Raw genomic sequence first — 24,333 nt, forward strand, 5'->3', positions numbered from 1 at the left:
CTCCAGAGCCTTCCCAAACCTAACACACAACGGCCTTGTAGGCACATGATGCAGGTAACAGGGAGGAGTTTGTTTCTCCGTTCCTGTCTGGTGTACAGATGACACAGTTCCTCTAACTCACCTGGCCGTAACACCCATCCTGCTGCTTCCTCACTTCACCAAAGGCGCCCCATTGGTTCTATGCCCATCATACTTGAATTCCCTACGTTCAACAGTGCGGACCCCTTCAACCCTGTTAGTGATGGGGAACGCCTAGCCACTCTGAGGAATGTCCTACATGGGACAGCGCGGGACTGGTGGGATGTAGCACAACTCGGCACCACCACTAGGGACGGATTTCAAGACCAAGTTCCGGGCAGGGTTTTTGTCAGAGGACTATGCTGATTAACCGGCTGACAGAGTGCGCAACTGGGTTCAGGGGGATAAGGAGAGCATCCGTGACTTTGCTTACAGGTACCACTCTCTGTGTTGGAGATGAAAGCCTGACATCAGTGAGGAAGAGGTTATCAAACTCATACTTAAAATCATAAATCACAAACTGGCCAGCCAACTGAGAGAGAAAGAGTCACTATGGTTGGTGCTTTGGTCAGGCTGGGCAATAGATGGAGAAGGATCTGCAAACGTAACCCATGCGCATTTTCAGCCAAGGTCCTCTGGCATTCAACCCAAGTTGGTATCGCCCTCTAACTTGGTTAGAGTACTCAGCCAAGCTAGATGCATGTTTCTGCTTCCCCTGTCGACAATTTGGAGCCAGAAATGATAAAGACATCCCCTTCACATGACAAGGTTGAAAAACGGCAATGTTTATTTTACATAAAGCTCTAAAAGCTATTTTGCTCATGCGCTATGCACGCTTGCATTATCTGTGGAAGTCCCTATCTAGCAAAACATCAAACCTGGGCTAATCCCAAATGTTTACAACCTCTGGCTCCATGCCTGATTAACACTCGGATCAATAAGCAATCTCAACAATATAAAAAATAATACGATTCCTTTCCGTAATCATGATACCCCCCAGACGTTCGCTGCACCCCCAGTCAAAGCAGGCTGCATATGGCACTGGATAGAAGGCAGTTTCAAGAAAGTTGGGAAAGCGAATACATGTTTGTGCTTCAAGGAGAAAAAACAGTATGGATTGACTCATAACACAAATTTACTTATGAGGCGATGTCGGTCGTTAAAGAGTACAATCTCCCTTGACATTTTGACACCAAACACAGTTAATATGCCAAATTTAGCCTCCGAGAAAAACAGCAGATTGTCCAAGAAAGGCAGACTGCAATCGCAGCAGAATATGACACAAAAGCTACAGCTAAAACAATATTTTTACATTGTTACACCGTATTTCCTATGAGGGCAACCATAATGCTGATGTGGCCCTCTGTGAAAATGAGTTTGACACCGCTGCTGTAACCCATACAATCCAAACCCTCGGCCATACCCACCAAACACCTACCCCATCTCCCCATCAGCTAGTGGTGCCTCTCACAGTAGGCCCATGGAAAGGGAAAGCCATTATTGACACCGGCTCAACCTACACCTTGCTCACAGATAATTTATAGATAATGCACGGATAATTTATAGAATCCTTCACACTACAGCAGGACTATTGAAGCAACAATACTGCATTTGAGCCCATAGACTACATCCAATGACTTCCCTTTAAATCCTGTGAAGTTTTCAAAATTTCCCATCTTAAATTCCCATGGAAAGTTTCCGGAAATATTCCACTTCTTTGCAACCCTACTCCTTCTCCATTCCTCCCCTTCAATCCTCTCTCCTCCCCATCTTTTTCCTCTCCTCCAACCCTTTCCTTTTCGTTACCCCTCCTCCCCATCCCTCTCTATTCCTTCATCCATCTCCTCCCCCATCTCTTTTCTTCCCATCCATCTATCCTCCTTCATCCCTTTCCTTCCCATCTCTCTTCTCTTTCAACCTTTTGACTGGAACAGCCAATCAAAGTCGTCAACCAAGCCACCATAAAAGTGAGGTCATATCTCAGCACCTCTTTACTGCATTGACAAGTCCAAAATAGGTCATGCCATTTCACCTCTAGGTGGCGCTGCAATAAGCAAAAATTTGGCACCATTTATCTTCAGATCAAGCCTCACAAACCTTTTCACATTTCGGTAAAGCTCATCAAATTCGGCGATGAAGCTGCCAAAACAGGAAATCTCAGGGAATATTTGCTGAATCAACATCAAACTTGGTAGAGGTGCTCGGGACCCTGTTCCAAAGAGGTCCACTAAAGGTTGTGTCATCTAACTGCTAGGGGGCGATCCTGTGTCTGACACATGTTAAATTGGGATACCAGCTGAGTTGATGTGGCCGCCATTTTGAATGAATGAAACGTTTTTGGTGAATACCAAATATTCACCTAATTTGGCACAGATTATCTTCAAACCGCAATCACCTTGATTTGTCAAAATATAACAGAATTACAGCTTTTTATACATGGGTCAAATCTGACAACGCTTCCCACAGGACACCCGGCTTCCTTTTTTTTTACAGTAACTGAACACAGTAATTCCTAGCACCGAGAATAGCTCACTGGGATAAGATGGGTTCTGTTGAAGTGCAAGGTCATAGGTTCGAATCCAGCCAAAGTCTCAAGCATGTCATGATTCTGGTTTATCAGCAACTATTTTTCTGCTGATCAACAATACGAATGGTAAAAAATACATTGTAAAAATACACACTGTGTTAAGTTATTTTTGTTGGCAAGTAGCCATGTAATAAGCGGGATAATGTATAGAACACCGGTCATTATTGGGGAAATAAGCCCCTTCATGGCGAAACAAAACTGGCAGAGACTCCGCTTCGCGTCGTGCCTAACAACCCCTCTTACCTGTTCTAAAATCAGCGCAAACCACGGCCTCTCTCCTGCGCTTTCAAACAATCAGTGGAGTGTGGATAGCAACGGCAGCTAGCTTGCCTCTAGCAAACTGCTTTTGAATTAGCCATGTCCCCCTAAATTAATATTGAACTTATTTACGTTTTGGGGGACTTTTTTTTCAGTTAGCAGACGGTACTATTTGAATCGCAATTCCATCTGAAATACTGCCAGTGACAATGTTGTTACGATGCGTTCACACTGCAGTGTTTTTTACCGCTCTGCACCGCTGGCCTTCCCACAGTGCACCACGCTCGGGGGCGTGTCAGACAGATTAATTCAGAGCTGTAGTTCTCTTACATCACTGTTGTAGTTCATATAATTCATGGCAAATGTGCAGACAAAATACAACTTTTACACACATTAAGCAAAATCCGATACGCTTTCTAGATCTGACATGATCTTATCTACAAAAAAGATACATCAGACATAAACGTTGACATGTGTACCCTTTATTATATTACTCGAAATCTCTGCAAATCAAGCGCTAGATTATGACTTGCCGCTACACATTCACTGTATAGATAGCGAGTGGCTGCCAGCCAGCATTTCAACGATGGATGTCAATCGTGTGCCTGGTGAGCTAGCTAGACTATGCACCTAGCACAGAGGAAAGCTACGTAATGCGCCGAAACTGAAATACACATTTCAACAACATTGACGCCGACAACCTCAGCAACCCTGCGCCAGGCATCATTTTTATTTTGTTTAAGTCTCTGTAATCGAACATAGACGTAAGACACATACGATGAGTTGCTCTCTTCCATCTTGAAATTGTTAAACCTAAAAATGTTTACCATTACCAACAGTTGCTACATTACAAGAAACAAGACACCAACCGATTGGCCAACGCCAGCGTTTTAACGCTCCGCATTTACATAAAGTTGAGAAAATTCAACTTTCGACGCCCCGCTCGCTTTCCCACAATGCCCTACGCGAGCATCGACGCCCCGCTCGCCTTCCCACAATGCCCTACGCGAGCATCAACGCCTGGTTTCATTGAAAATTAATTGGAAGACGACGCCCCGCTCTGCCTGCCCCAGTACCGTTGGTGCCCCAACGCACCGTTACAGTAGCTTGTTTCAAAGGGGGTACCTTGTTTCAATTATGCAATATGAGAAGGCTAAATGCTTGAAATATCATTAAAAGGGAAAACTGACCCACCTGCAACTGAAGCAAACAAGCACACCCTACAATTTCCCCAGAAATTGTACCCTCTCTAGTTATTATTATTACACATCTGTCATGTGAGTCTATGGCAGCCCCAACCACATGGTCAGAAGTTGTGAAATTTGGCACACTCTTTGGGACCAGTCCCCTCATCAATTTCACCAAGTTTCATGTCTCCCATTTCAACCATATAGCACCACCAATGGGTCAAAGTTGAAGTTGTGTTTACACATGTTACTTTTGAACCATATGCCCCATTGTCCAAAATGAGATATCGTTGGATTCCCTGGATCAAGACGAGTTCAATGCACTCTATGACATCATACCCAGTCTTATAGATTCTCCGCCATTTTGAATGTAAAGGAAAAGCGTTTTTTCGCTACTCCTCCTACAATTCTTGTCGAATCTTCTTCAAAATTGCCACAGATGATCTTCAGACCAAGCCTCACAAAAGTTATCCCCTCGAGCTTTGATTTTCGCAACCGTTTGTTAGTTGCAGCCACATCAAATTGATGTGGCTGAATTGATGTGGCCGCCATTTTGAATATACCATTTTTTCGCTACCTCTCCTATGAGGTTTGTCCAATCTTCACCAAATTTGGCACAGATCATCTTCAGATCAAGCCTCACAAGTTTTTTTTCATTATCTAAACCTATTGACTTGAACAGCCAATCAAAGTGGCAGCCAATCAAAGTCGTCAACCAAGCCACCATAAAAGAAGTGAGGTCATATCTCAGCACCTCTTTAATGCATTGACACCAAATTTGGTATAGGTCCAAAATAGGTCATGCCATTTCACCACTTGGTGGCCCTGCAATAAGCTAAAATTTGGCACCATTTATCTTCAGATCAAGCCTCACAAACCTTTTCACATTTCAAACAGGACATGAGATATCTCAGGAAATATTTGCTGAATCGACATCAAAACTTGGTACAGGTGCTCGGGACCCTGTTCCAAAGAAGTCCACAAAAGGTTGTGTCATCTAACCGCTAGGGGGCGATCCTGTGTCTGACACATGTTAAATTGTGATACCAGCTGAATTGATGTGGCCGCTATTTTGAATGAATGAATGAACTGTTTTTGGTAAATATCAAATATTCACCTAATTTGGCACAGATTATCTTCAGACCACAATCACCTTGACATGTCAAAATAGAACTGAATTACAGCTGTTTAAACTTTGGACAAATCAAATTTTTACCCAGTAACTGAAATCTGTGATTTCCAGCACTGAGAATAGCTCACTAGAATAAGTTGGTGTCCTGGCAATGTACACGTCAGAGGTTCGAATCCAGCCAAAGCTGACAAGCTTGTCATGTCTCTGATTCTGTTTAGCGAGACTGTAAGCCACTGCAAAGGAAGCCAGGTACACCGCAAGTCGAAAGTTTCTTCTGGGTCATCTGACCTGCTTGGCCACCACATTGCTGCTTGCAGCTATATTTATACATCTTCTTCTGCCATGGGAGTCTATGGCAGCCCCTAGATCCGTATGGTCAGAAGTTGTGACATTTGGCATACTCTTTGGGGCCAGTCCCCTCATCAATGTCACCAAGTTTCATGTCTACTATTCCCATTCCAAGCCTCACAAAAGTTATCGTATGGATTTTTGATTTTCGAAATTGTTAGTTACAGTGAATTAAAGGAGGCTACCCCTCCTATAAAGTTTGTCCAATCTTCACCAAATTCGGCACAGATCCTCTTCAGACCAAGCCTCACAAAAGACATCACGTTTCTTTGATTTTCTAAAACTTTTGACTGGAACAGCCAATCAAAGTTGTCAACCAAAGAGGTCCAATAGGTCATGCCATTTCACCTCTAGGTGGCGCTGCAATAAGCAAAATATTTTCACCAATTATCTTCAGATCAAGCCTCACAAACGTCCTTTAAATGGTTTTTGATTTTCAAAATAGTTTTTCTGTAAAATTGATCAAAGTCGGCGATGAAGCCGCCAAAACAGAAAGTGAGATGATATCTCAGGAAATATTTGCTGAATTTACATTAAACTTGGTACAGGTGTTCGGGACCCTGTTCCAAAAAGGACCACAAAAGGTTGTGTCATCTATCCGCTAGGAGGCGATCCCGTGTCTGATACATGTTAACTTGTGATACCAGATGAATTGATTCGGCTGCCATTTTGCGTTTTATAAAAAGTGTTTTCCCTATTCCTATTCAAAATGTATCTAATATTCACCAAATTCGGCACAGAACATCTTCAGACCACAATCACCTTGACATGTCAAAATAGGACTAAATTACAGCTATTTACACTTTGGCTAAATCTGACAACCGCTTGCCAGTTGAAAAATTGCTTATATTTTTACACAGTAACTGAATACAGTCATTTCCAGTACTGAGAATAGCTCACTAGGATAAATTGGTGTCCTGGCAAGGGAAAAGTAAGACGTTCAAAGCCAACGAGCCTGCCAGGTCACTGGTTTTCTGTTTAGCAAGACTGTAAGCCATTGCAAAGGAAGCCAGGTATGCAGTCGGTAGCTACCTGTATATAGTCATGGCAATCCTCACTAGGGATGGGTATCAAGAACCGATTCTTGTTTCGAACCGGTTCCCAGTGGACCAATTCCTTGGAATCGTCAGCCAAATTATATAACAATTCTGCTAACGGTTTTCTGTGGCGTTGCGCATGCGCAAACTTTTATAGTTTAATGAAACTGCAGCAAACATGGCAACTAGGCAGAAGCGTTCTAAAGTTTTGTTGTATTTCACGTGACAAAATGACAACAACGCCACTTGTAACGCGTGTAAGAAGTATATTTTGTCGAAGGGAGGAAATACAACAAATATGAAGAAGTATTTGAACACACAGCATTGAATGAAGTTACTGGAATGTCATGTGTACGAGGCATGCAGCAGAGCAGCTAACGTTTGCGCTTCATCTCTAACTATCAAAGGTAGCGCTAAACTCCTCAAAAGTGATCACAACCACTTGTCACTGTGTGAAGCAATTTGTCTTTATTGTGTATAGTCGATCAAGTTATCTTCTGTCCCGTCGTTTGAAGCATACATTTTCGCTCCGGTATTCGTCTCCCATCATTGATAAATTCACGTTAGTTAATTATCGGAGGGCGTGTGTTATCAGCAAACGATCGCGTTGTCGTGTTAACCCATTATTATTATAAAAAAATGTGAGAGTCACACAAAAGAGGCAGTGTGGAAGCTGAATTGCATCATCTAACAATGTTAAGAGCTGAAATACAATTGGGAAGAGAAGCTGAAAGCTGATCTGTTAAACTGTAGTAGGTTAGTAGAAGAAGTAGAATATTTGTTTTAGTAGCTGAAATTATAGATTAAGAATTACTACTCTACCGGCAGTTTCAAAAACGTGTTCCTTCTACTTTCTCTAAAGAATTTGTCACCAGATTTGCATTGGTCTCTATGGGGCAAGAGTTGGACTTTGTCTCGCTTTCGTGGGGCTTGGAAAAAAATTGTAAGTCTGTTGAATTCCACAGACAACTGTTTACGACCCTTGGGCATAAATCCCGGGGGGGACAAGACCCCTCCAATCCTGGGAAAAACATTTGTCACCCCCCAATAAATCACTGTAAACATAACTATTTAATTTCAATAACATTAGTAATATGCAATGAAAGCGCTTTGCTGATTATGGACACAATGGCGCTTTTTAAAGTGTTAAATAATTGTAAAATAAAATAAAATGGTTTGATCCACAGCCCCAGCCCTCAGCAGTGATGCAGATGCATGTTTGAAAATCGGAGAGTATCTCAGTGTTGCCAGGTCCGCGGTTTTCCCGCGGAATGGGCTACTTTTGAAGTGTTGCCGCGGGTTGAATTTTTTGTCCGCTGGTTCGGGTAGACCTATTTTGCATGCAAATTACATTCATATCTTTAAATAAAAATCTATATTTTAAATGAAATAATTTATTTATGCCCAAATCCTGCCAAACTGACTCCAGATCAGCACATGGACATGGGGCACACCCACATACACACACGCACTGTGAGTGTGCACACGTGCCTAATGCTCTCAGTCTCCTGAACAAATCTCCTGAAAACTGGTTTTAATGCTGGCATACTAAACAGTTGGTGTTACTTTGTAGATATTACAATAGATTTGGCAATGATAGCAATGCTGTTGGACTTTAAAGGGGCAATTGACTGCAAAACCGATTTTACCTTGTCATAGTTGAATAACGACAGTTCGGTCGGTAAAATGAACATACCGTGAATATCAAAGTCCATTGACACCTCTTTCCTATTCAAATCTCAAAAAAACAAATTTGTCTGTAAAACGCTAGCTTTTCAACAAAGCTACCGGTCCTACGTAGGACCGGTGATCGCCCTCTTATTGGCTCTGGTCTGTATCTTTGTCACGCCCCCGAATTTACATCCAGACCAGCCCGAGGTAGCGTCTATCTCCGATACTAGTTTAGCTGCGCTGCTCTGTGTAAGCTACTTATAAGGAATTACAAAGAAGAACGTTTTGAATTATAACAAGGATATTGAAAATGGACCACGGTCGTAAATGCTGTGTTCCAGGCTTTACAGGGAAGGCTAACACTCACAGTCTTCCCAAGGAGCCAAACATTCAACAGGCATGGCTGCTGTTGTCTTATGAGAAGATCCCGGCGAAGTTCAACACTCAATCATTCATTTGCTCTGATAATTTCACCCAAGACAGTTTTGACAACCTTGGACAATTGCAAGCAGGATTTGCTAGGAAGCTGAACCTGGAGAGAGGTGCTGTTCTGACCGCATGCTCATTGCAACCGCCTATAAGGACAGTATGATGTTGTGCCAACAGTTATTAGCAATGCTAACATTTCCTGTATAATACAGCATACCAGGTAGAATGCTAAATAAGTTTCTACACACATCAAATGACTCTAGCTAGACTAGCTGTAGTCGGCATTAGAAGGGAAGCTTCCGAAAAATTGCCAGAAAACAAATAGCAGTCTGGCTTATTGCTAACGCCTGTCTAGATAATCTATTTGAAAGAACTGGAGAAAGGCAGGTGCTTGATACAGGATACAGTAGCATTGCTAGTAACTGTTACTAGTAACACCTAGACCACTGGTTCTCAACCCTGGTCCTCAGGGACCCCCTGTCCTGCATGTTTTAGATGTTTCCCTGCTCCAACACACCTGATTCAAATAAAAGGGTCGTTGTCTAGCTCTGTAGAAGCCTGCTAACGAACATGCATTTGAATCAGGTGTGTTGGAGCAGGGAAACATCTAAAACAAGCAGGACAGTGGGTCCCTGAGGACAGGGTTGAGAACCACTGACCTAGACTGTAGGCATGTAAACAAGTTTAGCTTGCTAACGCAAGAGCATAGGTAGAATGTGTGATAATTTAGCCTAGTTTATTGGCAATGGGGCTAACGTTGATTCATGTTCCTGACTGTGTTTCATTCAAATAAATAACCTGTGTAATGTAAATCTACAATTCAAGAAGCATGTTTGTCCAGATCTTGGTCATGTTATTTTTCAGCAAGTTATTTAGCTAGCTAACTGAAGCCGAGTAGAATCAGGATATGGTTTGGTTGCTAAGCTGTAGCCTAACGTTCTACCCATCCAAGTCAATCCAGTTTGCTTCAACAACAGAAGTGGAAACAAGTAATGTTATCATTTCAAATGATATATAGTCAATCTGTTGAAAACAGTGTTGTGTAGACACAATAGATTTATTTGCGCGTTTTTATTTCAAGTCTCCAACTTCAGCGAGTGCTGCTGTTGGCCGTGTTGCGTTTTTGCTCCCCAGCTTCACTCGTTGAAAACCAACCAATCAGCGCACAGCTCATCTAAATATTAATGAGCATACCATAAAAGGAGAAAAGCTAGTGTTTTTTCCCGGGAACAATTCAGAGGATCTGTCAGTGGGCATAGAACAGCACCCGGGCCATTTTCAAACCAACCAATGTTACATACCTTATTTGGAGACCTTAAAGAACAGTGTGAAATATCCAAAAAAACAGTCAATTGCCCCTTTAAAACCTGTGTATATGGTTTGGCAGGGGCATATTTTGAGATCTGATATTGGGCTGGTTTTTAGGCTGGTTTTATTGGCCATTGGGCTGGTTTTGGGCTGATTTTGATTGACTATTGGGCTGGTTTTGCCACACAGACTTGGCAACCCTGCAGTATCTGTTTGTGTCGTTGGTGGCTGATGTCCAGAAAGTAATTGTAAGAAAGGATTGTTTTGACAATTAATTTCTACCACTTAATACAATTAAACAAAAAATGTATAACTTTCAAAATTTTCCCTGCTTTGGTCACTATGTTAACTAGCTAGCTAAGTAACATCACCAGCTGTTTGAATCAGAGTCAGTGAGAAGCTAGCAATGCAGTAGTTATGTTCCTTATCTGACAAGGTGACTTGAGTGTCTACTTTCTAAAATGCAGGTAGGCCTAGCTAATGTGAAATTAATCCAGTTAATCGCACCTCAGCGATTTCACTTTGTTGGCAAGGTTCACACACACTAAGCTCGCTGCAAACAAACCGAAGGAGCAAACATTAGCAAGCACCTATTCCATTTGGCGTTGTCAAAAAATTGAAACTTTGCTATTGTCAATGTAATCCAAGATCAGCACGGATATTGTAGTTCTTCGAAATCCATTTGCCATGGTTAGCGATACTGAACAGAACTATACTATATTCTACCATTGTCATAATTATCTAAAATGGTCTCTTGCAAAAGCTAAATCGTCTCTAGGGACTTTGAAGCACCTGTGTGCTGATCTGGAGTAAACTGGCGATAGCAAAGATGATGGCAAATACCACACAAACGGAATTGGGGCTCGCTAGCTCTGCAAATTCAGCTATTCTTGGAAGCCAGCCAATATAAAACCAAAACATGAATTATATGAATATGACAAAAGGTTGCAGTTTGCGTTGTGTAAAGGGTGAACTCCTACGGCTGTCAATCCTTGTCAATCCAATCTGTTTCACCTTCCTTAACTGTCTAGCTACCTGGTAGATTGAAGCCTATTCTAGAAGAATGGTAATAAATGATAGAAGCTCATCTCCTACTGTAAATAACCTGCACATTGTGTGTGTGGCCAGCATGGTAAAAAATTGCAGAAAAAAGAAAGACGGACATCAGAGCATTTCATGACACCAGAACGCAAAGAAAGAATTACAGCAATCATTTTGGTGTCCCCCTCAGAAATTGCTCTTGAGAAAATGTCATATAATTGTCCCCCCCAAGTTGATAGAAGATTTTCGCCACTGCTATGACCAACACCAAATAATCTATTGATCCAAAAATTAAGCATGAAGAGTGAAAATTGTTGCAATGCTGGCAAACTAGAAATACTTTTTGAAACAGATTTCGAAGCTCGAAGCATTTCAGTCAGCACTCTAGGCTCTCCACATACACATTTACATGGGTAAATCTCAGAAACAATTTGAAAAACTCATGGAACATAATCAGTGATATTGAAAAAAAGTTGACTAGATATCAATAAGCTGAATTATAAAAACAAAGTTTAGGGTTTTGTCAACATTTTAAAGTTTAAATGGTGGCTGTAGCTAAAATATTGAGGAAGAAGAAGGATTTGAAAGTTGAAGAAGTTTAAGAGGATTTAAAAAAAAATCAATTGGAAAACCATGTAAAAAATATTATGAATATTGAGTTATATTAATTCAAACTTAAGAGGTAGAAAGCTGAAAAGTCATAGCAGTCATAGCCTGAAACTGCTGAATTTCTTTGATAGTTGAACGGTTTTAATAGCTGAAGATTTGAAGGCGCTGAAGGGTGTGTGGAAGAAATTTAGATTTCCTGTGTGCTTACATTATTCACTAATCAAGAGAACTAGTCATTGGATACTAGTTAGTATGTTCTCATGTAAGCTTGCTATTAATAAGAGTAGATTGTGGTGCACAAAACAAAATGGTAAGGGGATCCTTTTCCAAAACCCCATTCATGGACTGCTTTATTCTTGGTGCGCCTGCTGTCCCTCTGCGATGCTGGTAACGTAAACAATTTAAGAACCTTTTATCGTGACGTTCAGTTGGTAGCCTGGTCTTAGCAGACCAGAGTCTGCTAGGCCTCAACAGGAGGAAGATAATATTAGGTTTAGTTTAGGTAGAGTTTTGGTTGAGTTTTACAGCCCAATTTTTTCTTTTTGAGATTTGTATAGGAAAGATGTGTCAATGGACTTTGATATTCACTGTATGTTCATTTTACCCACGAACTGCCGTTATTCAACTATGACAAGGTAAAATCGGTTTTGCAGTCAATCGCCCCTTAAAAAAAATAGGGTTAGAGTCCTTTAAAAAATAGCGTTAGAGTCCCTGAGGTTAGAGTCCTCTAAAAAATAGGGTTAGAGTCCCTGAGGTTAGAGTCCTCTAAAAAATAGGATTAGAGTCCCTGAGGTTAGAGTCCTCTAAAAATAGGGTTAGAGTCCCTGAGGTTAGAGTCCTCTAAAGTAAAGAAAAAAATTGGTTGAAATCCTTGAGGTTAGAGTTCAACTATGGGGTGTCGAATAAATCTGTTGGAAAGGAATTTGTTGTGCAAACTGAACCGAAATTGTATGCACTGCTGATTTTCTTGTCTATTCCTTAGGATAAAGAACACTTGGCCTAGCAATCCCACACACATCCCCCAGCAGTGGAATGCAAAGATTTTAGCGACAACATATGTGGCCTTGCTAGAAGCTGGGCCTGAGCTCCTGTGGTTCACACACACTAATCATATTGGGCGCATTAAGAATGCTACCCCAGTTGTTATCATTGTTTGTAGTACGACTCTTGAGAACCGTACCTCAGTATGCTAGTAATAGAGAAGTAGGGAAAGGTATTGTCCCAGTTATTGATGCTTTGTTGAAACAAGGAGTCATAGGTAGACTTAAGGTCAATTTGATGCTTTGAGGCTAATAAAATACCTGGAAGTTTATTATGGTTTTATAAGCTGGTAATGCCTGTGTTATACATCCTGTTATACCTAACTCTTACGATACTTAGCAAGTAACCCTGTTACTTTCTAGCTCTGTGAATGACTATTGGTTGCTTTTCTTCTTTGTTCCCATTGCAGAAGAAAGCCAGTAACTGTTTGCACTAGGAATGGGCGATATAAACAATATGTAATATAAACGATAGAAAATTGGCCTACGATAGAGATTTAAATTGTATTGCACTATCGTGATAATGCATGTAGGACGCAATTTTCCCCGCTAAATTTAGAGAGATGAGCTGCAACGCATCATCGTATTAATCATCTTGAGTAGCTATGGCTGAAAGCGAAAGCTGGTGAAAAAGACCGGTGCAACATCCATTATTTGGACTTGATTCGTATTTAAGCCATCCGACGAGCAGCAGCAAACTACTGGGGAGGGTCGTTACACAGAACGTAACACATAAGCTTTTTTTTTTGTATATGTATTACAGTATGTCCTCTCCTACTCTTTCTTAAAAGCCTAACAAATCTATCTCTTTCTCTCCCTGTCTTTCTGCTTGAGCAGTACTGGTTGAATCTTCAAAATATTGTAAACAATTTCTGCATATATGCAGGTAGCAACGCTAGTGCTAAATAAGTATTTGGTCGGCTACATGACGCCGGGTAAGTATGGCTCGTGAGACAGCTCACCAAAAGAACGATGGGGAACCCATCGTTTAGCAGATAAAGACATGTTCGTAGGTACCTAGCGTAAAGTAACCTCTACTTTCCTAGACTTGTAGCTACGGTAGCCTACTAATGCTGAAGGCTCGCTGACATTGCATAGCGTCGTTGTTGGCGTGTGCTGAAGTTATGACTGTGTGCGTGTGTATGTGAGAGACGCGTCAGTGACAGAGAGACAGAGGGAGAGCAGGGTAAGGAAATGCAGCTGAACTAATACGCTGATAATACTGCTTATTACAAAAATAATAACGAAACGCAATTTCTGGCGGACGGTGTTGATTCTGTGTGGCGCACCGCCACAAATTAGTCTATGTGTGGGGAAACACTGGGGTCTATGTAACCTGTTCTGAAATGGTTCTATTGTAATTTATATATCGTGATATATATCGTTATCGCAAGAGGCTGCAATGTATATCGCAATATAGATTTTAAGGCCATATCGCCCATCCCTAGTTTGCACTCTACTTTACATTTCAGTTGTACCGTAGGAGTACACTGAATCACCTACATTGTTTAGTCAGGCATTACGAGAGGAGCTCCAGGATGTCACCTTAGCAGCCGGCTCTACTCTGGTGCAGTATATTGATGACCTTTTTGATATGTTTTAAGAATCTTGCCTCCTGCCAACAGGACACTATTGCTGTGCTACAGGCACTAGTTGAGAAGGGCCACAAGGCCTCAGAGGAAAAACTGCAGTTATGGTCTTAGGAGGTCAAGTATCTGGGCCATACACTCAAAGGTACAGAGCGTCTATTGACGCCTGATAGAGTGGAGGCCATTCGATGGATACCAAAGCCTAGAACACCAAAACAACTCAAGTCTTTTCTAGGTTCAGCCGGGTATTGTCGTTAGTAGATCCTTGATTATGCTGTGTTGGCTAGACCTCCTTGATTTAAGGAAGGAGACTGATACTCATTTGTTGTGGAAAATTGAAGCTGATAAATCATTTTTATCTTTGAAGCAGGCCTTGGTCCAGGTGCCAGCTCTTGGTCTGCCAGACTACACCAGGGTGTACTGACCCAGCAGCATGGTCATCTTAAGAGGCCTATCGCCTATGTGAGTTTCTTCTTTAGATACTGTGGCAACAGGTTTCCCCCCGTGCTTACGAGCAGTCTGTGCTGCGGCAACATGTGTGGAAGCAACTTCAGATATAGTGCTGGGGTCGCCCTTGGCAGTGATGGTTCCTCATGCAGTAAGTGCTTTTCTGTTACGCACCAAAACTCAACACCTGTCAGCCACTAGAGCTACAAAGTATGAACTGTAATTGTTGACTCAAAGTAACATTACATTCCATAGATGCCCCACATTGAACCCAGCTTCATTGTAGCCCACCCCTGATGATGGTGAACCACATGACTGTGAGATGGTTGTCGATAAAGTGCTAACACCCAGACCTGGTATGTTGTGAAAAACTTATGGATAATGCTGAACTTGTGTTGTATGTAGATGGATCTTCGTCCTGAGCATGGGATGGCTCTCTAAACTCCAGATAAGCGGTCTGCACGAACAGTGAGACATTCAAATCTGGTAAACTGTCTGCACAGCAGGCAGAGTTTTGCTTTGACAAGGGCATGTTGTTTGTCAGAAGGCAAGGTTGTAAATATTCACACTGACTCGAGGTATGGATTTGGAGTTACTCACAATTTTGGTGCCATATGGCCAGAAAGAGGTTTCATTAACTCCTCAGGTGGAGCAATTAAGAATGGAAAGATGATTTGATCATTTAATACTATTACCGAGAAAGCCAACTATTGTTAAGTGTGAGGCTCATACTAACAATACAGAAAAGATGTTTCAAGAGGAAATGCTAGAGCTGATGTTGCAGCAAAGGCTGCAGCCCACTGATATGTCCCAGGTCTGTATTTGTTTTTTTGTGTCTCAGCAACCAGAAACGCGCATTCCCTCTCTTCATGTTGTGGTGGACCTTCAAGTCACTGCTGATAACACTGAGAGGGATGGTTGGTTATCTGTTGGCTGTGTGAAAAAAAAAATGTCCACGTGCATTGTTCCTTTGGTTGGCTCGCATGGCACACGGATGTGCCCATATGAGCAAGGGGGGTATGGTCTCAATAGTAAATACAGATTAGTTTTGCACCTGGTTTTTCCACAAAGGCTGAGCAACATTGTGCTCAGTGTCATATTTACCAGCAGCATAATCCTGGAAAGGGACCAAAGAGAAGAGACCCAGCCCACCCACCACCAAGTGGTCCTTTTATTAATTTACAAATTGATTTTATTCAGATGAACAAGTGTTGTAATTTTGAGTGTGTACTTGTAATCGTTGTCATGTTCTCTAAATGGGTAGAAGCCTACCCATGTCGGAAAGTTGATGCTACCACGGTAGCCAAGATTTTATTATTAGAGATGTGATCTGTAGATATGGGATCCTCACAAAACTGTCCAGTGATAGAGGTTCACATTTCACGGGTCAAATTATTCAGGAACTTTGAAAAGCGCTCCAGATCAACCAGCATTTCCACAGCAGTGAAAAGGTAACATGGAACTTTGAAAAACAAACTAGCCAAGATATGTGAAGAGACTGGCCTGAAGTGGCCTGATGCACTTCCACTAGCTCTTATGGCCATGAGGTCCACTCCCTAGAGGAGAAATGTACTTTCCCCACACAAGATAGTTGTAGGGAGACCAATGAGATTGCCTGTCTCTCCCACTATCATTGACACAGATGGATATCCACCAAATGGATGATACAATGTTAAACTTTTGTTACGCCCTAACTAGAGCAGCCAAGGTTGTGCATTCACAGGTGAAAGCTGCCCTGCCTGGGGAGCCATGTCATCCCTATCAACCGGGAGACTATGTGTACGTGAAAGTGCACAAACGGAAGACTGCCTCTCACCGAGATGGAGCAGTCCATAGCTGTTTCTCTTGGTGACAGCTGTGAAAGTGGAGGGTCGTCCAACATGGAGCCATGCGACACACTGCAAAACAGCCCCTCCACCGAACAACACGGTGGATGGTTCCAACGGAGAGCCAGGGACCGGTGGAGGAGCAGGTGCACCTCCAAATGGTGCCTGCTCCAACTTCACTTCATTTGTCTCATCCCCACTGGGTTACTCTTCCCGGGGTACACCAAGAGGGGTGGAGACCCGTTTGCAGCAGCTGATCCAGGAGCAGGTTCCAGTCCAGCGGACCAATTTGAGCCAGAACCAGGACCCCGCCATTCAGCTCTCCAATCCAGGGGTGCTGAGAAGGAGGTCCCAAAGAGCACCCACCCGGAGGTGTTGAAGACGTCGAAAGGTGAGTCACATGTGGAGAAAGCCAAAGAGGGGCTGCTGTTGCTACCATGCCTCTCTCCCCCATGTGTGATTCATGAAGCAGATGACAGCACCCAAACGGGAAACCAGAGAGAGGAGTCTGGAGAGGGGAAGACACTTTCAGTCTTCCTCAGGCCTCTACATGAAGCAGATGACAGCACCCAGAAAGGGGACGAGAGGATACTGAGGCAGAGGCCCTCGGTTGTTTCAAGGAAACCGAGGCCGCTGCCTGAGCTACGATGCAAGATGAGATCCAGACATACTGACGCACACACCTGACAGACATTTACTGATACTGGACGCACGAGTCCACAGACATCGCATACATGATCCACACCGAGAGTCACTATTGCACGCACCCAATTATACTGATGTGAACATTGAGATTCATCATAAAGCACACATGAAGAACAATCTGTACAACAACACCTTTACCGTGGATGGGAAAAAAAAGATTGGACCAGCATTAGAGGGGACAGACCTTGCAGAGTTTGTGGTTAGAGTCCCAAGCACCCTGGAGGTTATCCAGGGATATCTGTGCCTCTGTCAATGGCTGATATGTGTAAGGTTAAGAAGTGGTTTTGTGTAAGGTTGGATGTAACAAATGTGACTGTTCTTTGGAACGAATCAGTCATCTCTTGAATATGCCCCATCTGCATGGTTATGTGTATGGCACAGTGGTACAGTGAGTGTGTTGGGGAGTAATACATGTTAGGATACGGTTTCTATGTATGCTCACCCTCTACTGGATGATTTGAAAGTTCAATTGTATCTGAGTTCAATGTTACCTGTCTTGTATACCATTTGGACGGGTGACATTAATTCCTGATGTTGCTGACTATGCTATTCATACACCTTTAGCATACTACAGAAGATGTAGTATATGGTTGATTGAATGTTCAAATAATTATGGGAAGTTAGTTAAAAAATACATTTAACCACACTGTGTATGCTAACAGCCTGTTGCAGATGGACCTGTAAATACTGTATAAGGACATCACCATGTTGGCTTCCTCATGCAGCTAACAAGGGCACCATGTGGGGATGTAGTAAGAGGGCTTATTATTTCCTGCCGGCCGACTGGTCAGGAACGGGTTACCTTGGGTTTATTGTAGGAGCCCTCAGACCTTTAGATGGGTTGCCCCTGCACCCCTTGCCCAAACATTGGTGGCACCGCCACAAAAGAAGTATTATTAAAGCAGATGCTAAGAATCTGGGATCACATTACGTGGATTCAATAGTAACTCAGTCACTTGTCATGTTTTCAGCTGCCATTTTCCCTGTGTATGGTGTTATTACTGCCTTTACAGATATTAGGAGCTTAGCACTAGGGTTGGAGTCTATTGGTAATGAGACAGCCAACGCCTTAACTGCGGTTGCTTCTGAGATGAAGGCCATGAGGCCGGTAGTGCTACAGAACCATATGGCACTGGATTATCTGTTGTCAGCTCTGTGATAGGTCATGACTGATGTACTTTTATCCCAGATGAATCTGCTAATATCACAAATATGCTCACGTTAAAGAGATAATTTCAGCTTCATTTGACCTGCTTTACCGGCTTGGACACCTCATTGCTGCTTGCAGCTATATTTTAAGATAAAATTGTTCAATTGGTCGTTTTCCGTCTAATGTTACCATATAGACCAAAATGGGGTATTTCATACAGTTTTCGGCCCACGACACCCTCCTCCCCCATTCCTCTCTCCTCCATACCTCTCTTCCCACATCTCTTTCCTCCTTATCTCTCTTCTCCCCATCCTTCTGAATTAGCCCTCCTCCCCATCCCTCTCTCCTCCATCCCTCTCCTCCCATCTCTCTTCTCTGCATACTTCCCAGTTAGCCCTCCTCGCCCATTCCTCTCTTCTCCATACCTCTCCTCCCACATCTCTCTCCTCCCCATCTCTGACCCCCATCCCTCTCCATTACCCCTCCTCCCCCATACCTCTCCTCCCACATCTCTCCACCCCACCTCTCTCCTCCCCATCCCCTCTCCTCCCCATCCCCTCTCCTCCCCATCCCCATCTCTCTTTCCTGAATCTCAACTGCACTTCACAGCGCAGTTGAGATTGTGTGTGTACGTCCTTGAGAACTGTAGAGCTAAGTCGTATAACTTATGTTGTCAGTTAATTTAAGCCTGTTATTGTATTAGTCTATAGTTCTTGCTAATTTAAATTTTGTTAACTGGTGATTTTTGTTGTTTGTAGGCCAGTTGTTTCCCCTGCTAGCGAAATTGCACATGTCGATTTGATAGCGATTGCTGCTAGTGCTGTCAGTTTAAGGCTTATAAACGGCGTTGACGCAAACCCAAATTAACGGCGTGATTTTTTTCATCGCGCAATTAACGCTCTTTTTGGCCTATTAAACTTTGTAGTTTTTTTCACATGCTATTGCAACAACTACCGACGTTAGAAAAACTACAACACCACACCGGATCTAACTAGACCGGAAACAAAACAACAGGCATGCCACACACACTTGTTTGGCTTGCGAGCCAGCTAAAGAGTAGTAGCAGAGCCTGTTTACGGATATTAGACATTCTCTGGTAGTAGGCTAATGTTACGTTTTGAGTGAATGGAGAGTGCGGGACGAAATGGATGCCAATTAGATTCTGAATGGAAAGTTTACTTTTAAACAGTTGCCAAATGGTTCCATTGACAAGACCAAAGTGATATGTGTGTTTTGTCGTTGTAAACTGAGCTATCATTGCAGCACGTCGAGTATGAAATACCACTTGATGGCCAAGCACACAGCTGATGCGATTCATGCGAATACTCCGCCCCCTCGTCAAAGCCAGGCGATTGCGATGTTGTTTTCAATAAAAAATATATTTGCACGAAGCAATCTGAACCACTTTTTCATGTTGATAAGAGCATTACAATTTGAAAAAAGAATGGGACAAAAAGAAATCAAGGGATATTTAGAATAGATAAAAATGTGCGATTAATTGTGATTAATCGCAAGTTAACTATGACATTAATGCGATTAATTGCTGCCCTTGCTCACGTTTGTATTTTAGGTGCATTATTATGCTGAAGTAGTTTTAATTAATAAATAGTGGTTATATTGTTATTATTAGCTACAGAATGCTTAGCCTATCAAGATCAAATGAAGCAGACAGTGTACATGCTTCCGAGTGGCCCCTTAATCGATAGGCTAGGCTACTGACCATTTACAATAAGTTGTTACGTTAACTATTAATTGGCTATTAGACTATTACACTAACCTGCTCCGAAATATAGAGTTAGGGTTAGCACTTTGTGAGGAAACACTGCCATCCATCTCCCCATCCGTCTCCTCCATACTCTCGCTTCATCCCTCTCACCTTGTACTTGCTGGGCAGACTCCAGCCGTGGGCCTGGACCCGGCCATCCTCCTTCTGCATGTGGGCTCTGACCTGCCGGTACTGGGCCCTCTTCTGCTCCTTGCGAGAGGGAGAGCTGCAGGGGTCCATCCTGGTTGGAGGACAAAAACAAACCAAGGAGATCATATGGAGGAGAATCCTTTTAAAGAAGAATTAACCCAAATAAAAAGATTTTCCCACTTCATCTAAATATCTTTTGAAAACAATTTTCCAATAACTTTCAATAATAATGGGAAAAAGCTGAGTCTGCGATCGCAATAATAACAAGATAATTTTTTTTACTTTCTAAAAAATAATAATTTGTTCACTGGAGCTGAAATCAAATGGACTTGGCTTTATACAGGATGACATTATCTATTCAAAAAATACTTTAGTCTACAATAAAGGTAAAAGTATTAAATCTAAATAATAACAAGTCATGTGAGATACTGAGCATGTGGAGGAAGGGGGTGCAGCCAATATTCCTTGAACAGAAGCAGTTACTCACTCCTCATTGAGGAAGTCAAAGGTCTTGGACTTCTCGGTGGGGAACTGGGAAAAGGTGCTGCTCCTCTTCACGATACCGCCTGGAGCGTTGTACTTCACGTTGGCCTGAGGCTCTGCCTTCTTCCCCGCCGTGCTGTTGGAGGATGAGGGGCTGAAGAGGCGACTGAAGCTACAAGGGGGGGGTGGGAGGGGTTAGGGAGAATACACCAATAGGGATGCAGGAAGAGGGGAGAGGGAAACCAAGGGTCAACAATCATCACCCACCACCTCCATTACAGGCACAGCACAGAAGTGGGAAGCATGCTGGGAGTTGTGGGAATATTGATTGACAGAGCAAAGCCCCACCCACCACAGTACCCTCTATATCCCTATGTACATATATGGACCACTAAAACCCATTCACCTTCATGGTAAAGAGTCATGCAGTTAGTATGCCAACAGTAAAAATAACATGACATTTACCAAAGTTCACAATTACTATAAAACATAAATCTGCAGAACTGAAAAGAGACACTTCTTATAACTTCAACTTGAGCATTCACAGGCATGGTACTAAAATACCTAAAAAGGAACCTGCTCTTGAACCAGGTAGTCCAGAAGAGTACAGAGGTGGAAAAACTCTGTCCGTTAACTGTAGCTGTGACCTGTCTCCAATGAGTGTATTTAGCCCTGAAAACCCTCTAAAACAATACTGGAGTAGACTGGCAGGACAAACATCAAAGGCAACAGGGCAGGGAGGAGACACAGATGGCCCAGAGCGGGGATCATAAATGTATTGATTTGTGAAAGGGATGCATGAAGGACAGGGGTAAAGGACACGGACAGGACTAGTCTATGTTGAACTTTTAGCCATAACACTGGGGGGAAAACAGGGGTGGCTATGGGTCTGTGTAACATTTACCTAATGCTGCATATTCAACAGCATACCCAAAAAGAAAGGACAAATATTTGAGCCACTTGGATTATGGTTGTACAGCAGATTTTTATCATTCGCTGGGGTTGACATCAATGCCTCCCTTACAAACTGAATGTGAACATCAAAGAGAAAGAGTTGCACAGAAAAACAGCTATACATGATTCAAACATGATCTTTCTTTGCATTGTTAAAAAGAGGTGATGTGAATGTAGGATTGCTTACAACTGCCAGATGCTGGATTTCTTCTTCTCGGTCAGAGCTGGGTTCTCTCTCGAGGCCCTGGAGAGAGAATCAAGACATAACATCAACGTTCATTTGGAGACCAAAGTCAAAATCTGAGGCTGACATCAGTCAAATCACAGAGGCAGCTTTCTGCCTCGTGCCTCAGAGGTGCCCTACTTCTTTCGAGCACAGCTTTTTGATGAAGAGCCAACTCTTGTATCTGTGAATGAAAATACTGCTGATGTAATTGTCTAATAAACTGTATTGTTTCAGGAGACTTGGCTAGCTCAGGGATTTTAATTCCATATCTGTATTCTGTCCAATATTGCTGGGTTGGTTTCAGTCATGACTGCTTTTAAGGTAACCCTTTAGATCCAGGTGCTTGTAATAAGCATTAGTTAATAGGTAAAATGGCCTTGTTAAGTTAATAAATGTTATTAACATACTCATGTTAATAAACATCTTATGAGGGCCACTGCTAACGCTTAACTTATCTTACTACAACACTTACCCTAATACTCATTGAAATTATCTTACGACAACACTAACCCTAATACTTATTGAAATTATTAACACTTATATAGTCTCAATACATTTATGTTAATAAGCATCTTTTCAGGGCCTATTGACTAACAAGCGCCTGGATCTAAAGCGTTACCTGACAATGCTGCTCCAGTACAATTGGTGGTACACTTGGTTTGTCCACCTTGTAACTTATATGTATGTTTAGAGTTCCTTAGCATGATACCTGGGTTGAGGAAAAAAAGAAAATACAAAAAGCAAAAGCTTTTTTATATTCCTTCTTCTACTCCTCAACATATCTCTGACCATGAACATAGGACTTGGGATGCACGATATATCGGCGGCCATATTGTCCGATAAATGTTTATTTTTAGTGTTATTGTTAACGGTCCAATAAGAAAATGTCCTCTTCCTGCTCCTGTCCACCTCCTCCACCATCTCCTCCTCACCTTATCATCTCTGTCCAGCGTACTGCCTCCTGCAGCTCCATGAGCCTCTCCTTGTACTGGTTCCTCTCCATCAGCACCCTGGCCATCTCCACTCTGGTAAAGCGCTTCCTCTGGGCCGTGGGAACATCACTCTGCTGCCATGCGGAACAAACGAGATCCAAACTCAGATTCTGGCAGCAACACAGCCTTTTAGTTTGATACCTAACTCTGACAGAAGTGTGAAACAGAAAGATTGAATTATTTAAGAATGTACCTGTCACCCCAAAAAATCACACATGAAACCCTGCAGACAAGAAAAAAAAAATAGACTAAGATACTCACCTCTTCTTCATCCTTTGTTCTGTGTTTCAACTCCTCCACCTCCAGCCGCACTCTAGAAACACGAAAACGGTGCCACCAAAAATTAGTCCACACAATTTAACTTGAGGATCAACAATCAATGCTAGACTGATTTTTTTACTGAAGGTCTAGCTGACTGACTTCTTGAGCTCCTCCTCCAGGTCTTTGTTCTTCTCCTCCAGCTTGACCTTGGCCTGTGACAGGGCGTCCAGCTCGCCCTGCAACACTTCCTTCTCACAGGCTAACTCATCCACGCGAGCTATCAGGTCGTTCTTCACTACGTTCAGAGCATTCCTGTAGTAAGTAGGGAGTGAGAACTAATACAATATAATACGTAAAGAAACTGAACTGGGGTGTATGTGTGCGTCTGCGTGTCTTACTTAGTCTCCATCAGTTGTGTGTTTTCCTGGATGAGATTCTCCACTTCCCGGCCCATACCTGTGAACAAGGGTTAGGGTGAAGGAGTAAAACATTTTTTTACATTCTAAAAAATAATACCCTGTTCACTGGAGCTGAAATCAAATCGACTTGACTTGATACAGGATGACACTATCTATTCAAAAATAATTTTGTCTACAATAAATGTAAAAGTATGAACAGTGCGTCTAACCATTATTCACACAGGTGATGCTTTTAGGTCAAAAATACACTATATCTAATTGAGACAATTGCCTTCCAGTTCACAAAACAAAAACTACACACAAACGTGCAAAAATATCCAACTTGTTACATGACTGACGAGAGAAGGATGGACAGAGCGGGTGAGGTCTTACCAAGCAAACTTAGGTCTGAGAAAACCATGCAATCCCAGTCAGGCAAGAGGAGAGAAAAGGAGAGGTGGAGAGAGTGTGAGACAGAGGAATGACAGACCCAAAGAAGGAGCCACACTCTACTGGCTCTAAGACCAATGGGGGAGGAGGAGTTTACATACATTAAGGAAGGCTAGAGAAGCAACAAAAGAAAATAAAAAAGCGTTAAGTTAAAAAGCTTTGTTTTATGTGAGTAAAACATATGCAAATTCATTAAGTAAACACAGCAACTACATGAAGATGACATCTTGGAGGGTGAAAAACATTTAACCCCTCCAACAGTTTTTTGTGTT

At 42.4% G+C, this 24,333-nt stretch overlaps 1 protein-coding gene across 2 annotated transcripts in view; it reads right to left on the reverse strand.

Moving 5' to 3' along the window:
* The window catches only part of LOC146253672 (C-Jun-amino-terminal kinase-interacting protein 4-like), a 138,313-nt gene that overhangs the window by 58,003 nt on the left and 55,977 nt on the right, over positions 1 to 24,333 (reverse strand). For both annotated transcript variants that reach the window (XM_084678627.1, XM_084678626.1), the window contains 7 exons: positions 23,612 to 23,669; positions 23,373 to 23,525; positions 23,214 to 23,265; positions 22,893 to 23,026; positions 21,922 to 21,978; positions 20,785 to 20,952; positions 20,259 to 20,388 (listed from right to left, as the gene is read on the reverse strand). In XM_084678627.1, the coding sequence (XP_084534753.1) occupies positions 20,259 to 20,388; positions 20,785 to 20,952; positions 21,922 to 21,978; positions 22,893 to 23,026; positions 23,214 to 23,265; positions 23,373 to 23,525; positions 23,612 to 23,669 (752 nt within the window). The remainder of the gene's footprint in view (positions 1 to 20,258; positions 20,389 to 20,784; positions 20,953 to 21,921; positions 21,979 to 22,892; positions 23,027 to 23,213; positions 23,266 to 23,372; positions 23,526 to 23,611; positions 23,670 to 24,333) is intronic.

This window comes from Hypomesus nipponensis, chromosome 17 (genome assembly GCF_054491055.1).
Source record: "Hypomesus nipponensis isolate SF chromosome 17, ASM5449105v1, whole genome shotgun sequence".
Classification (NCBI taxonomy): Eukaryota; Metazoa; Chordata; class Actinopteri; order Osmeriformes; family Osmeridae; genus Hypomesus; species Hypomesus nipponensis.